This window comes from Pleurodeles waltl, chromosome 4_1 (genome assembly GCF_031143425.1).
Source record: "Pleurodeles waltl isolate 20211129_DDA chromosome 4_1, aPleWal1.hap1.20221129, whole genome shotgun sequence".
Taxonomy (NCBI): domain Eukaryota; kingdom Metazoa; phylum Chordata; class Amphibia; order Caudata; family Salamandridae; genus Pleurodeles; species Pleurodeles waltl.
The window spans coordinates 484079289-484095495 of record NC_090442.1 but is presented as its reverse complement, the minus strand read 5'-3'; the positions used below and the strand labels follow the sequence as shown (position 1 = coordinate 484095495).

General features: G+C 45.2%; 1 protein-coding gene across 2 annotated transcripts in view; it reads right to left on the bottom strand.

The window, feature by feature from the left end:
* The window catches only part of PPP1R12A (protein phosphatase 1 regulatory subunit 12A), a 1050482-nt gene that overhangs the window by 287915 nt on the left and 746360 nt on the right, over positions 1 to 16207 (bottom strand). For both annotated transcript variants that reach the window (XM_069228775.1, XM_069228774.1), the window contains one exon: positions 9855 to 9871. In XM_069228775.1, coding sequence (XP_069084876.1) covers positions 9855 to 9871 — 17 coding nt within the window. The remainder of the gene's footprint in view (positions 1 to 9854; positions 9872 to 16207) is intronic.

Below are 16207 nucleotides of genomic sequence, written 5' to 3'. Positions count from 1 at the left end.
ACACTATCTTCTAACATATGTATTTTAGGCGAGTGGGGGTCTAGGGAGGAATATCTTTGTTGCGTTGTGATGATTTTAATTAATCAACCTTAAAAAAATACTTAATTCACCATTTATTCCCTAAAATAGAAGTGGGAGTACTTACCAAATGATATGTCAAGTACAAACCATAAATCATTCGAATTAAGTCAGTGTTTCTAACATATCATTAAGTCTTTGACATACAGATGGCTGACTGAAGTAAACGTTTATACAGGATGGTTGGTGTTAAGGCACCAAAGAAAAATGTCCCTGTAACTTACTAAAATTTGTGACACATGAAGCATGGCTTATATCATGAACTTTTAGTGGGCAGCACCCCTGCACACTGCTAAAATGTTTTAGAAGAAACTTTGGTAGCAGTGAAACTGGTAGGAGCTGAGCTTCAAACCCGTGATAAGGGGTGCAGAAAAACAGGAACTGATGGACAAGTTACTTACTTTCGGTAATGCCTTACCTGGTAGGAACAAAATCTAGATGCAGATTCCTTTCCTTTGAAATCTCCCCAGGCATCAGACTGGATCCGGACGATTTTCATAAGCAGTACCCCTTGCCCGCTGGTAGGTGGTGTCTATCAACTCCACATCCCTCTTCAGCATCGTCCACGCCAGATAGGGCACTGCGGGTCCTACATAAGCGCCACCCAGGCACGTTGATGTCAGTTTCTTTTCACGACTTTGCATGCCAGAAGCACAGAGCCAATGAACACTGACTACTGGTGTATCATAACTGAGGCCCTGAAACGGGAGTCCCTGCCCCTAGAAATAAGTTGGCGGGGAGGATGGGTTGGTCAGTAAGGAACCTGCAGCTACATATAGGCCCTCATTCCAACCCTGGCGGTCATGGACCGCCAGGGTGGAGGGACACGGAAGCACCGCCAACAGGCTGGCGGTGCTTCCAGGGCCATTCTGACCGCGGCGGTAAAGCCTCGGTCAGAAAAGGGGATCCGGCGGTTTCCCGACCGATTCCCCCTGGCCCGGAGACTCCTCCATGGCGGCGCTGCTTGCAGCGCCGCCATGGGGATTCCAACCCCCTTCCCGCCAGCCTGTTTCTGGCGGTTTACATCGCCATAAACAGGATGGCGGGAACGGGTGTCGTGGGGCCCCTGGGGGCCCCTGCACTGCCCATGCCACTGGCATGGGCAGTGGAGGGGCCCCCTAACAGGGCCCCATAAAGATTTTCACTGTCTGCTTTGCAGACAGTGAAAATCACGACGGGTGCAACTGCACCCGTCGCACCCCTGCAACTACGCCGGCTCCATTCGGAGCCGGCTTCATTGTTGCAGGGTCTTTCCCGCTGGGCCGGCGGTCGCCCGCCGGCCCAGCAGGAAAGTCGAAATGACCCCCGCGGTCTTTCGACGGGGTTACTTTGGCGGGCGGCGTCCGCCGCCCGCCAAAGTCAGAATGACCCCCATAGTCTCTACCCGATAAGGAGTTACCAAAGGTAAGTAAATTGTCCATCTGATAGAGACTTCTACATGCAGATTCCTTACCTCTGAATAGATACCCAAGCAACACCATCCCTTAAGATGGGTCTGCGAACCAAGTTCATACTAGAAAATCCTGCAGGACAGAATGAGCAAAGTTCCCGTCTCTATGGACCTGACTGTCCAGGCAGCAATTTCTGGTAAATGTGTGCAGAGATGTCAATTTTGTTGCCTGAGAGATGTCAAGGGCTGGAACTCCACATGCTAACGCAGTGGTCGCAGCTTTAGCTTGGGTAGAAGGAGAGCGCAAACCCTCAGGGGGTTGCTTTTTTGACAGTGCGTAGCAAATCTTAATGCAGAGTATGACCCATCCTCAGATGGTGTGCTTCTGCACTGCTCGACCATTGTTTGCACGGATAAGCATAAATAGACACACATCCCTTAAGAGTGCCCAGAGAAGACCCCTGCTGGGCAAGGGAAAAGATAAACTGGACCTCAGAGAGAGGGGCAGAAAGGGAGTCAATAGACTTGTTTGTGCACCATGTCACAAATGTCTTCCAAAAACAGGGATATAAGTTTTGGTGGAGGGGCATCTGGCTGCCAAGATGATGTTACAGACTTCAGGAGGAAGGTCAAAGTCTGTTGATTGCTGCCACTCAATCTCCATGCCATAAGGCAGAGAGTGGACAAGTTCAGGTGCAGGACCCTCCGCTGCAACAGAAAGTCTTCCGGAAGGGGCAGTCTGATTGGAGGATCGATGGACATGCTCAGCAGCTCGGGATACCAGATTTTCTGTACCCAGTTCTATGCCACAGGATTACTTGGGCACAGTCGCTCCTTATCTTTTTGAGAACTCTGGGCAGGAGTGGTATGGGCAGAAAGGCATACAGGAGGCGTGAACTCCACTTGAGACGCAAAGTGCCTCCAAGCTGTTGGCACTTTGAAAACTCCAAATCGCAAAACTGCTGACATTGTGCGTTCTCGCTGGAGGAGAACAGATGTAACCAAGGCCCACCCCACTGCTGAATGGAGACGCCATTTGTGATCTGCTCTGGCATTCAGAGAGCCTGCCAGATGTTGAACCACAACGGATATGCACCGCTGTTCCAGCCATGTTCAAAGGCACAGAGCCTCTTGACAAAAGGTCCATGACCCTACCCCTCCCTGCTTGTTGCAGTACCACATGGCATTGGTGTTGTCCATTAACACCTGCACCATCTTCCCTTCGAAAGAGGGGAAAAAAGGCTCCAACAGGTTGATGTGGAGTCTCATCTTTGCCGGAGACCAGATGCCTCTGATCTCCACCTCTCCCAGATGGCCACCCCATCGCAGGAGTGATGCATTAGTCACTACTGTCAGATCTGGTTGGGAGAAGGGAGAGTTACCTGCCTCTGACCAAGTCATAGTTCGTTTATCACCACATCTGATCTTTCGCAGTTCCCTTCAATAATTAAACCTTGTTAGAGGGATTCCCCTGATGATGCGCCCTCAGGAACGTCAGGTCCCACTGCAGAGCCCACATATGCCATCTGGCACGCATCACCAGGAGAATGCAGGAGGCCATGAGGCCCAGCAGCCTCAGGGTCATTCTCATTGAAATCCAGAACAGAGGGTGAAACATCAGTATCATAGCCTGAATATCCTGAACTCGCTGCTCAGAGGATAGGCTTGACACTGCAGTGTGTCCAGAACATCTCCAATGAAAGGGAGAGCCTGAAAGAGTTTGGTGTGACTTTGGCACGTTTATAGTGAACCCCAGCGAAAGCAGGAGGTCCGCCTTAGTGTGGAGGTAGGAGACGACAGCCTGGGGCGAGCCTGCCTTCAACAGCCAGTCGTTGAGATAGGGAAAGACTGAAACCCCTGATCTCTGGCTTTGAGCTGCAACCACTACCATTACCTTGTGGAATACCTAAGGGGAACTGGTAAGGCCAAAGGGGAGCACAGTGAACTGAAAGTGCTCGTGGCATACCGTGAACTGCAGGTAACGTCTGTTGGCAGGGAGGACGGGGGTATGAAAATAAGCGACCTGCAAGTCCAACACTACCATCCAGTTTCAGGGGTCCAGGGAAGCTAGAACCTGAGCCAGTGTGAGCATCCTGAACTTCTCCTTCTTGAGGAAGAGACTGAGGGACCAATGGTCTAGGATAAGATGGAGGCCCTTGCCCTTTTTGGGAACCAGAAAGTAGAGGGAATAGCAACCACAGCTTACTGTGGTTGGGAACCAGAAAGTGTTCCCAACCACAGTGTTGGGAACCAGAAAGTAGAGGGAATAGCAACCACAGCTAACTTCTGGCACAGGAAACCTCTCTATGGCTCTGTTGGCCAAGAGAGTGGTAACTTCCTCATGGATAAGGGACAAAGGATCCTCCTTCATGAGATCTTAGGATGGTTGCATGGATGTAGGGGTAAAGTAAGTAAGTAACATTTCTATAAAGCGCACAAATGCAGAGGCGGCTTAGCACTAGCATTCTCTAGGTACTGAGACTGCTGGCTAATTTATATGGTTGGAAAAAAAAAACATATTTTAAGCATTTTTCTAAAAGATACTATGTTGGATTGATATCTTAGAGCAAAGGGCATAGTGTTCCAAAGTCTACAAGTTAAAAAAGAGAAACATCTTCCTTCCCATCTAACTTTCTTCAATGTGGGGACCACCACCAGCTTAGCAGTGCTCGAGCTTAATTTTCGAGAGGGTGTACGCCAAAAGAATATTTTCTAAAAATCAGATGGGCCCTTGTCATACAAAACCTTATGCGCTCTACAGAGGGCCTTGAATTTCACTTGCTCGCTGACTGACAACCAATGTAAGTTCCAAATCCCTTTGGAAATGGGAGTTGTATTTAGGTTTTTTAAGAAGCAGACAAGCAGCTGCATTTTAAATTGATTGGAGTTTCAATTGTACAGTGTCTTGATCCCCAGCTAGACTGAGCTGCATTGGTCTATCCTAGATAGTATTAAGACCATGATAACCATTTTTTTGGCATTTCCAATGGGATGAATGGAAACACTTTCTTCAGCACTCTCAGAAGAAAAAAAAAAAGAAGATGTGATCTGGTTTATTTCATTGGCAGAATAGAGCTGTCCATCTAACTACACCTCTAGATTTTTGACTTTCTGAACAGGACAAGAAGAGTTCTGATATTAGTGGGCCACCAAGACGTGTTCAGGGCCAAATAAGATGACCTCTGCCTTTCAGCTTTAGGCAATCCTCCTTCATCCATAAAACAATGTTCGCCAACCTGTTTCTAAATTTACGGGCCACCTCCCCACATCCAAGGACATAGACACCACTATTTGTGGGTCATCTGCATGGGCCATAGCAACAAAGCCGTACGACCGAATACGTTTCGTCTGTGGAATTACAAATATTGAATAATGTGAGGGACAGTGACAAACCCAGAGTTAGCCCACCAGGTAAAGAAAAAGGATTCAAGACAAAATCTCCAAAAGCCACATTTTGTTCTCTACCAGACAGGAAAGAGCTGAGGATGGTGAGGGTTGCATCCCTTATCCCAATAATCTCTAGCCGGTTGACAAGCAAAGTGTGATTCACTATGTCAAACGCAGCAGAGAGATCGAGAAGAATTAGTGCAGCCCTACCTCCTAAGTCTACCTGACTACGAAGCTCTTCAGTGGCAATTATTAATGCAGATTTGGTAAAATGTTGCAGCCTAAAACCATGCTAGTGGGGTCTAAAATATTATGGGCATCTAGGAATGCTGTACGATCTTCATTAAGCGCCTTCTCCAAACTTTTCAGCAGGTAAAGGTAATCTTGATATAGGACGATAGCTTTTAGTATCCTCTGGACCAGGTTTTTTTTTTAAGCTGTGGGCAAAGAGATGTTCTCTTCCAATCTGCTGGGAAATGACTTGCAGCCAGTGCCTTATTGAGAAGTACAGTGAGATGCCTAGCAACTGTCTAAGACACCATATGTAATTGAAATGGTGGGCAGCGGTCCATGAGAGGGGTAGCCTCGAAGGAGAGGGAGTAGCACCTTCACACTGTCTGCAAAACCCACCTGTCGGATGTAATGAATTGCCAGCAGAGCAGGTGAGGTTGAATCCTGCTGCCAAATTTGCCCTGGGTGGGGGTGAGTCAGACTAGGAAGGTTTAGAGGCTCTGAAGAGATGGATGCTGTAGGAAGTTGGCTCTGTATATACTATTTCAAAGTAAGAAATAGTGTGCACAGAGTCGAAGGGTTCCTTTTAGAGATAAGATAGTGGCAAAAAGAGATAATTCTAATGCTCTATTTTGTGGTAGTGTGGTCGCGCAGTAGGCTTATCAGAGGGTAGTGTTAAGCATTTGCTATACACACAGGCAATAAATGAGGAACACTTACTCCAGGTCAATAGGTTTTTATATAGAAAAATATAGAGGGTACACAAGCAGGCACAGAAAGTACACCTTCAGCGGCACAGGGCGGCCGGGTGCAGAGTGCAAACAGGAATCGGGTTTCAGATAGGAAGTAATAGGGAGACACGGGGGTCTCTTCAACGATGCAGGCATGCACGGGGGGCTCCTCGGGGTAGCCACCACCTGGCTAGGCAGAGGGTCGCCTGGGGGTTGCTCCTGCACTGCAGTTCGGATCCTTCAGGTCCTGGGGGCTGCGGGTGCAGTGTTGGTTCCAGGCGTCGGGTCCCTTGTTACAGGCAGTCGCAGTCAGGGGGAGCCTCTGGATTTCCTCTGCAGGCGTCGCTGTGGGTGATCAGAGGGGTCGTCTCTGGCTACTCCTGGGCTTGCAGTCGCCGGGGAGTCCTCACTGTAGCGTTGGTTTTCCGCAGGTCGAGCCGGGGGCGTCGGGTGCAGAGTGGAAAGTCTCACGCTTCCTAGGGAAACATGAAGTCCTTAGAGTTGTTTCTTTGTTGCAAGAAAGTTGCAGATTGTTTAACAGGGCCGCTGTTCAATGGAGTTTCTTGGTCCTTGGTTGCAGGGCAGTCCTCTGAGGCTTCAGAGGTCGCTGGTCCCTGTCGGATGCGTCGTCGTTGCAGTTTTCTTTGAAGTAGGGAGACAGGCCGTTAGGGCTGGGGCCAAAGCAGTTGTCGTCTCCTTCTTCACTACAGGGCTTCAGGTCAGCAGTCCTTCTTGTTAAGGTTGCAGGAATCTAGTTTCCTAGGTTCTGGGGGGCCCTAAATACTGAATTAGGGGTGTGTTTAGGTCTGGGAGGGCAGTATCCAATGGCTACTGTCCTTGAGGATGGCTACACCCTCTATGTGCCTCCTCCCTGTGGGGAGGGGGGTACATCTCTAATCCTATTGGGGGAATCCTCCATCCACAAGATGGAGGATTTCTAAAAGTAAGGGTCACCTCAGCTCAGGACACCTTAGGGGCTGTCCTGACTGGTCCTTGTTTTCCTAATGATCTCCTCCAGCCTTGCCGCCAAAAGTGGGGGCAGTGGAAGGAGAGGCAGGCATCTCCACTAGCTGGGATGCCCTGGGGCGCTGTAACAAAGGGGGTGAGCCTCACCGCCAGGTGTTACAGTTCCTGCAGGAGGAGGTGTGAAGCATCTCCACCCAGTACAGACTTTGTTCCTGGCCACCGAGTGACAAAGGCACTCTCCCCATGTGGCCAGCAACATGTCTGGTGTGTGGCAGGCTGGCAAAAATTAGTCAGCCTACAGTGGAAGTCGGGTATGTTTTCAGGGGGCATCTCTAAGATGCCCTCTGGGTGTTTTTTATAATAAATCGCACACTGGCATCAGTGTGCATTTATTGTGCTGAGAAGTTTGATACCAAACTTCCCAGTTTTCAGTGTCGCCATTATGGTGCTGTGGAGTCCGTGTTTGACAAACTCCCAGACCATATACTCTTATGGCTACCCTGCACTTACAATGTCTAAGGTTTTGCTTAGACACTGTAGGGGCATAGTGCTCATGCACATATGCCCTCACCTGTGGTATAGTGCACCCTTCCTTAGGGATGTAAGGCCTGCTAGAGGGGTGACTTACCTATGCCACAGGCAGTGTGAGGTTGGCATGGCACTGGAGTGTCATGTCGACTTAGTCATTTTCTCCCCACCAGCACACACAAGCTGTGAAGCAATGTGTATGTGCTAAGTGAGGGGTCTCTAGGGTGGCATAAGACATTCTGCAGCCCTTAGAGACCTTCCCTGGCATCAGGGCCCTTGGTACCAGGGGTACAAGTTACAAGGGACTTACCTGAGTGCCAGGTCCAAAAGGCATGAGGTGTTCACTGACAGCAATGCAAGGCTGACAGAAGAAAACATGCTCTTCCCAAGTGAGTTGACCCTTTTGGGGGAGCGGAGGGAGGGGAACGCGCCTTGGGAGGTAGAGGCTTGGACCACCAAGTTCCCAGGGGTGGGGTGCTGCGCTAAGAAACTTGGGTCCCCGGATGTGAAGCGATGGTGGCAGGCAATCATCCTGTTTACAGGAGTACCTGTGCTGGATTTGGACATGGTACTGAGTAAGACGTCAGTGAGGACATCACTGAAAAGGAACAGGGGTTCTGAGGAGGAAGCTTCTGGTTGCAAGCACCTCTCAAGAGGTAGGTCTTGATGGCCACCGAGGGCAGTTGACATTCCAGGACCTTGGCTGCCCTCCTCATCACGATAGTATAAGATATTTCCTCCTCCATAGCCATGGTAGTGGGAGAAAATGTGCCAATGTCTTAAGTATCCAGTCCGCTGGCCTCACCCAAGTCTTCATGCCAGTCCAGCTCTTTGTGGAGCTGATAGTCTTAAGGGTCCAGTGACCCCTCCCATTCATCCCAGAAGTCCAGTCTGTAGGAAAAGGGCTCAGTATACGAACAAGGAGGCAAATATCCTGCCAGTGCTGGAGTCTGCGTCTGCGCACCCATCCGGCTCCCAATGGGCAATGACAATAGGGATGGCGCTGCTCATGGATGCGGACGGTGCCAAGAGTGTCGGGACCGGCATCAGGAAAAGTCAAGGTGGTACGACCAACACCTGCCTAGATCCAGGACTGGATCCCTGGGAGCCCCTCAGAGTCAAAGCCTAAGCCGCCTGCGCGAAACCTGAATGGGCTTCCTCCGACTACGCTGAGCCCAAAGGTACTCCAACAGGGTCGGGCTGAGCAAAAATGAAGCGCATGGCCTCAAAGAACTCTCGGAGGTGGGCAGGTGTCACTTCAGCTCCTGGAAACTCGGGGAGGTGCGGTGTCAGTCAAGGAATAGTTTCCGCAGAACGAGGTCTAGAGCGTGGACGCTCCCTCATCTTGTCAGTGGATGGATGAGGAGAAGACGAAGAGTGCTTTGACTTCTTGGGTTTTTTCTTGTGCCTCCAATTACCCAATCGTCCAGAGGACTTGGAGTGGGACGACGAAGACTTTGGACTCTGTAACCGATCCAGAGACCTTCCTCTCGACCGCGATCTCAACTTCAGCTTCAAAGACTGCTCCCTGAAAGCCTTTGGATGCATGACCCGGCACTCTGAGCACAAATTCAGGTCATGGTCGCGCTCTACACCCAAAGGCACACAAGGTGTGGATACGTCACGGACACTGCCCAATGAAAGGCCCTGGAGGGCTTGAATCCTGTCTTACTAGAAGACATCCCTCGATGCACCAAGACTGAAACTCGAAAAACACTCAACAAATAGTCATAAAAGCCTGTCAAAAGTTGACTGAGGGGTATCTCTTTTCAGATCAGCACTTAGCTGGCGCAGAAAGAAAACAACTGACAGTGCGCCTGGGTGGCGCCTATATAGGACCTGCAATGTCATTTCCAGCACAGATGCCATTGATGACGGCCGCGGAGCAGATCAACGCTACCTAGCAGAGCGCAAGGGTACTGTCCATAAAAATCTTCTAGATCCAGTCTGACGCCTGGGGAGCATGCAGGGGTGGTTACATTATGCAGTTTTGTGAGATAATGTTTGGAGGCAGGTCAGAGTCACAAAGGAGGCTTAAGTATGTATGTACGTATGTATGCTGTATTTCTATAGCACAAACGTAGGCAAAAGGCAGAAAAGCACTGTGAACAAGTGAACAAGTGATAGGAACTGTAGCTTGTTTGTGGACCGTTAATGCTATGAATGTGGTATTTCTATAGCTGGAACCTAGCCAAAAGCCAGCGGACCTAGCTAATGGCACCACCTGCTGATACGCTGCAGCTACTGGAAGAGTTTGCTAAACCAGTTTGACGTCTGGGGGATGAGATTAAGGAAGAGGAATTCACAAATTGAGGCATCTGCGTTTAGAAGTTTTCATCAAAAGCATGCATTCTCCAGGGAAATACAGCATATGTAAACAAAAGTTCTGTTTTGCCTAGGATATCAACTAGCTCAAATTCAGCCGAACCCTGGTTTTTAAACATTAACTTAAAAGTAAAACATCAATGTTTATTATATATAAACCTATCAGGATGGTGAACATGAGGAATTACATAACTTGAGGTAATGTTAAATATATTTACCTGGAAATGTTGTCATTCTAAGTGGGGGGGAAAAAGCAGAAAACAGTTAGTACTACTGCATTTAAGAACATTTACCAATAATTACAACAGAACAAAATGCATGATCAGAAACAGGTGTTCTTTTAAGAAGGTGTTTTAATACAGTTATGTTTTAATTTACATGCCCAGCAAAAGAAGGCACTGCAACAATGTTAATGTTGGATTCTGATTTCTATACAGATTCCTGATATGAAGACATTTTAGACATGCAGGTTCCAAAAAGGTTCTTAAAAAGAGAGTCAACAGCATTCTATATTTCACAGCACTTAAGGTCAATTGTACCTGTGCACTAGGGGGTGGGTGAAAAATTCTACTCCGCCAGTGGAGTTCCAGCAAAACTCTGACAACGGCCTTGCGGCGGAGTTATTTCTTGAATGTTAATTTGGAAAGCGCGAGCAAGAATTTGCATTCTCTAGCACAACGTTTGGGCACTAGAACGCCTCCCAGAGAGATTTCTCGATGCCAGTGATAGCGGCAGGTTGTGAAGAAAAAGCAGCACTCTCTAGCGCATGCGTGGGTCTGTTTGCGCTAATTTGCGCTAATTTTACAAAGGCTACTGGTGCTAAAAATCAGTGCAAGTTGCACAATATATAACAAGATTCCATGTGACATCTAGAGTAAACAAGGTCAAACAGTAAATCAGACCATGCCAATCTACAATAAGAAAGCAACGCAACAACAGCTTAGACTAATAATTTTAGTCCATAAGGTGGCCCAAGTACATTTGCTGTTTATGAACAACATCGTTAGTCAACTCAGTAAACTAACTCTTACGTCAGGCGTTCATCATGAAAATAAGATTTGGATTGCTCTCTGTTCAGCCACTAGGGAAAAAAATCACTGGCAAAGCCAATATCACTGCTGTTGGTTGCCAGCTTTTTGGCTTTGTCAATGATTGTTTTAACATGGGTTTTTAAAAAACTGTATTGTCGCGGAAGCTGCTAAGTCCTCAATCAATCAAAAAACCCTTGCAAAAAACAAAAATATTTTTCTGTCTCAAAAAGCACACACTGCAATAGTAGTCCCTAGTACTCAAGGGAGCTATTTTGTGTGATGTGGATGTGTTCTTTATGAAGGGGAACAATGCAGTCACTCACAGAAATGTGAGACAATTGCTGAAGTGGGCTGGCCCAGTCCCCATGCTGAATGCTACAGCCAGCGGAAGAAAAACATGAATGACTGACCTATCAGTGGATGAGGAGAACTGACTGAAAGTTCCTAGTACTGTATTTTACATTTATTTTTAGTAGGGTCAATAGAATTCCGAATAGGGGCAGACCTAAAAAAACAAAACACACAACTTTATTTACACACTACTTGACAGAGCATAAATAGCATAATCCAATTTGACATGCCAGTGTGTTAACCTTAGTAGCATCTACGCATGAGTAACACCAGGGATCAGTACTTTTTCCTGTTTCCGAAAAACGCAAAGCGGGCTACACTAAAGGCTCACTTGGCTTCAATAACACCCTCTTCTTTGCTTCCAATTAAAAAGACGTCTATGTGCCAAGAGTGTTTATTTTAGCTCTTACTTCTTTTCTCGGTCAGAGAGAATCAACTGTCTGTAACCAAGGCTCCATTGCCAGCTAACATTTGTTTGCAACAGAAATAAAACAGATTCTTCAATACAGCTGGCCTTTCTTTTCTTGTCTGGCTTAAATGTGTTTACGTAGCATGCTTAGCACATTAACCTCTCACCTATTATCTTTGCAAATGCTTGTTTGCATAATGGAGCTAGATTCCACTCGTAAATACGAGAGGGCTTATATAAACCCAGAGATCCTTCTGTTCTATACAATATATGGACTAAAAAAGTTTCCTCAGATATCGAAGAAATAATTATCATCGCTTGCAAAGGTTAACATAATTAAAATGGACACGGTGAGAATAGAATTATCAAAGACTATGTGGGAGAATAAACAAACAAAAAAAAAACTATCAACTCAATTAACAGAATTTCTAATATTAATTTGCTGCTACTGCTGCCTGGGATTAAAGATAAATGAGCACCAGCAAGATGAATCAACCAGTTAACATTTGCAGCTGTCACTAGCAGAGACCGGAAGGTCACATGTTTGGGTTCTGGCAAGACAGAATCAGGCATAAGGATACTATTTAAATGGGTAACAGAAACATCTGTCACTTTCAGAGATTAAGAATGACAGAAGTGTAACTGAACAACTGTACAATAATTGTATTAGTGATATTAAAGCTATTGGCCTAAGGTTCATTCTATTAGGTGTGGGAACCTACTTGACAAAGCGGATGGCCAGGTTTTTCTAGCAGATAATGATTTTCCAGGGGACCGGAATATACACAAAACTTTTAGATAGGGAGTTTAATATTAAATATACTGAGAAACCAGGGAAGGCCATTAGCAGAGAAGTGATTTTGTGGTGCTCTTTGTGAGCTGGAAAAAAATCCCACCTTACTTACCAGTGTCTTCGAGCTAGAACTGAACTCAACAAATATTAAACCAGTCACTAGGCAATAAGTGAAAGCAAGCATGTGGACATGTCATCATAGACCAGTGTCACAAGAGGCTTTGGAGCATGATTTAATTCTTGCTAGAAAAACCATACTCATGTATGTGAATGTAATATTGTAGTCGAATTGTCATTAAATTGCCTCAATGGTGCAAAAACGCACAATCCATAAAGCGTAAGACAATTTAAAAATATAATTACACTCATCTTCAAAATGAGCATGGTTTAACAAACAAGATCTAAATCATAACCAAGCGATTTGTGGCACCAGTAATGTCTCATGGTTTATAGGGGTTTAGAGTTGCTATATAGAAGTAATGAAATTCTGACACAAAGTAGCAGGTAGACCATTAATAATACAACTGAATTTGAACACTACATGTAACAATTTAATGGAACTCATCAACTGCCCTAATTTGTAGCCTCCTTTAATTCAACTATCTCTCTCAGTGGTTCTTAACCAGTGGTCTGAGGACCCATGGGGGTCCGCGAAGCCTACTCATAAATATTATTAAAATTAATACATTTATATTAATAAGGTATATACAAATAAAGAAGCAAAATCGAAAATGTGATTATATTTTCTGTATTTAATTGTGCATTAAACAAAAGAAATTAATATTTGAGCATCTGTTTGGTGTATACTTGTTTTTGTATTTTTGTGCATTGTTTTGAAGTTCAAACCATAGAAGTTGCTTAGGAAGAGGGTCCCCACCTTACTTTAATGACTCAGTGGGGTCCCCAGCTTCCATTAATGAACCAATGGGGGTCCATAGAAGTAAGAAGGTTAAGAACCGCTGTCTTAGAATATTTCTAAAAATTAAATTCAAACAAAATAAAAACACCTTTAAATGTAGGAACATGCAAAGCTCTCACCGATATGACATTGTCATCAAATTAGCTATTTTAGGTTCGCACACTTTTGGTATTAAAACAAGAAACCATTTGTGCAACTGTATTAAGAAATTACCAGTTTGTAAACATTCTTTCGCATTAACTTAAGAACTTAAAGGTCTGATACAATGTTTGATTGCTACAGAAGGAAAAGGTCGCCCTCTCATGAGTAAGAATTAAAACTGAAAAGGAATGTACTCTGCAACATATAATTTTTATACAGGATATGGGAAATCCTATGACGAATTTGTGGCTCCTATACTACACCTCTAACAAATGTTTGTGTTTATACTTCATAATCAAAGTTTCCAGAAGGAGTAATTTCTGTCATTCAAATGATGCTGGTGAGAGAGCGTACCTTATATACAATCAAATATTAACATAAAATGTTTATGTACTAATGTGTAATAATGCTGCATAGAAAATGTATTAATGAATTTTGCTAAAACGTGCGTTTGAAATGTGCCCATGGGGAGTGGCCGTCAACATATACGAGGACTAATGAAACGGACTAATAATGTTGAAATGTTATATGATGATATGATTTTACACGAATAATAATAAGTATAAGTAAAGGCTTTTGCTAATAAATCATTTGGCTTTAGTTAGCATGAGTCGAGGCCTAGCTGCCTGACTCTCATATTGAATGTATTTTTCTAACGTGCAGTGTGCTGACTTGCTGAAGAACATGAACTCTGGGTTTTTTCTCTCAACTAGAAGCTGAATGTAACTGTAGTAGATCCGTTCTCATGAAATTCGACTTGCTTGTAGAAACATTTTAGCTGAATGCAACACTGTAGACTACTGGTAGGTACAAGGTCGCCTGAACCGGTACAGACAATGGAGCCACTGACCGAAGATGTGCAAAGGACCACAAGACTATGAAATCATACCGGACATTCCACCAGCTAAAGACGTCAATCATAAGGATCAATAAAATACGTGAGAACTGTTATGGGGTGACAAATTTGATGACCTAATGTGAAGACAATTGGTTAAAGATAGTGGGGTGCAACCCCTTGTCCAACCAAATTTTAGGGGAATGTACAACGAAAAGGGGATAAAAAAACCCTTGACACCAGGAAGAAAGGAGAACGAGAACTAGAGGCGAGAGAATAGGAGAGAGTTATGGAGATGCTGATGCGATTTGCTATGATCCAGAGACTTTGTCATTTTGCTTAGTGGCTTGCTAATTTTACTTAGAACCATCCTTGCCCTTAGATTACCCGTTTACACTTTACCTCCTTATGAAGGAAGTGCCCCTTTCTCCCAGAGCTGAATTCCTGATGGCGAATCAACTGATGTCCTGAGGACGAAGACCGAACCTGAGTGGTGACCCAAACGGAGGGTAACTAGATGACAATGAAATTGTGATTGTCTGTTTGCCTTTCCATTCTAGGTATCAACTGCTTTTTTTGACAGAGACCATAGTTAGATGTTTTCCCAAATTGGTGTTACTAAATTGTTTTGCATGAAGCCCAACATGCCAATGCTAATTAGAGGTTAGTTGAGAAGGATTCACTAAATTGACGCAAATAGACAAATGACTGAACCTATGCTTAGTTGAATAACTTTATGATGATGCTCTGCTAAAGATAACCTATGCTGATGCCGTGTTATATCCTAATGTTCGTGATTCTTGCTTTGATGAAATCTTATCAGAGTTGCCATATTGTGACTCTGCTAATGTGTTTCTTGGTTTTGAGACTAATAAACTTGCTAGTAGAATTGTAATCAATAGGGAATAAACTTCACAAAATCATATTATTCTGGTGTGATTATTCATGACTGAAAGGTCATGGTGGTTTTGAGTCTTATTAAATGTCTTTGGTTAACCTAAAATTGTCGTATTACTGTGAATTTTGAAGACATTATTGACATATTGATTGACATGTTGATTAGCTATCTCGTCCTAAGGTGTCTTCAATCATGGTCAAAAGATTCATTGGCCTAAAACGAGTCCCAAAGTGAGTAAACTAGTCATAAAGGGACGCGTTCTCAGTTCTGGTAGCAGAGCGACGGTTCTGGCCCTTTGGGGCCCTAGGACGGAGGTCTATTGTTTGAATAGTTTTTCGAGATAATGCAAATTGGAGGTATGATGTGTTTCTAAATTCCCCATGACTTTCCCGGAATCTCGGAGCCTGCCTAAGTGAGTAGGGAATGTTCTCGGCGTTTTAGAATGTGTGGTGTAGAATTTGCGCTTGCTCAGCTTATGCATATTGCAGGTGTTTTGTGATGTTTGTGTGGATTTAGGTCAGGTAATGTTGTTTTAGTAGGAGTGGGCGTACTCCGCAGTATGAGAGTAGGGAAGTCGGCGAACTTCATATGAGTGTGGTGCTTTGAGCTCAAAATTATCCACGTGGTTGTTGGTGATGTACGGACCTGTCGTGGTCTAAGACTCCGGAGTATATTGACAAGTGTAGGAGACACTTGTGTTCTTGTTGTAATTTGTGCGGTTTAATAGGTCAATCGGGCGGGGTTGACAAGTCGAGTTTGAGTCAAATAGTGTGAGTGTAACCTTTGATGGAGATTTTGAGTTTTTGTTAACGGTGCTCGCAATATATTGCATTAGTTTTGTGTATGTGGAGAGGACAAACTGCAAGACTTTGTCAGCTGCAGTGTGTGTGAGTATGACGTCAGTGGTGCCGCGCTGGGATAGGTCAGTTGCTGAGAGGGGTCGCGCACGGATTGGCAGCCGTCCGTGAGAGGCAATAGGTTGAGCAAGGTGGGTGAAGAGTGTTCTGGGAATTAAAGGCACTTTCTGATTAGTGAAAGATGCAAAAGGAAAATGTCACTTACCCAGTGTACATCTGTTCGTGGCATTAGTCGCTGCAGATTCACATGCTGTGCATAGTCCGCCGTCTGGTGTTGGGTCGGAGTGTTACAAGTTGTTTTTCTTCGAAGAAGTCTTTTCGAGTCACGAGACCGAGG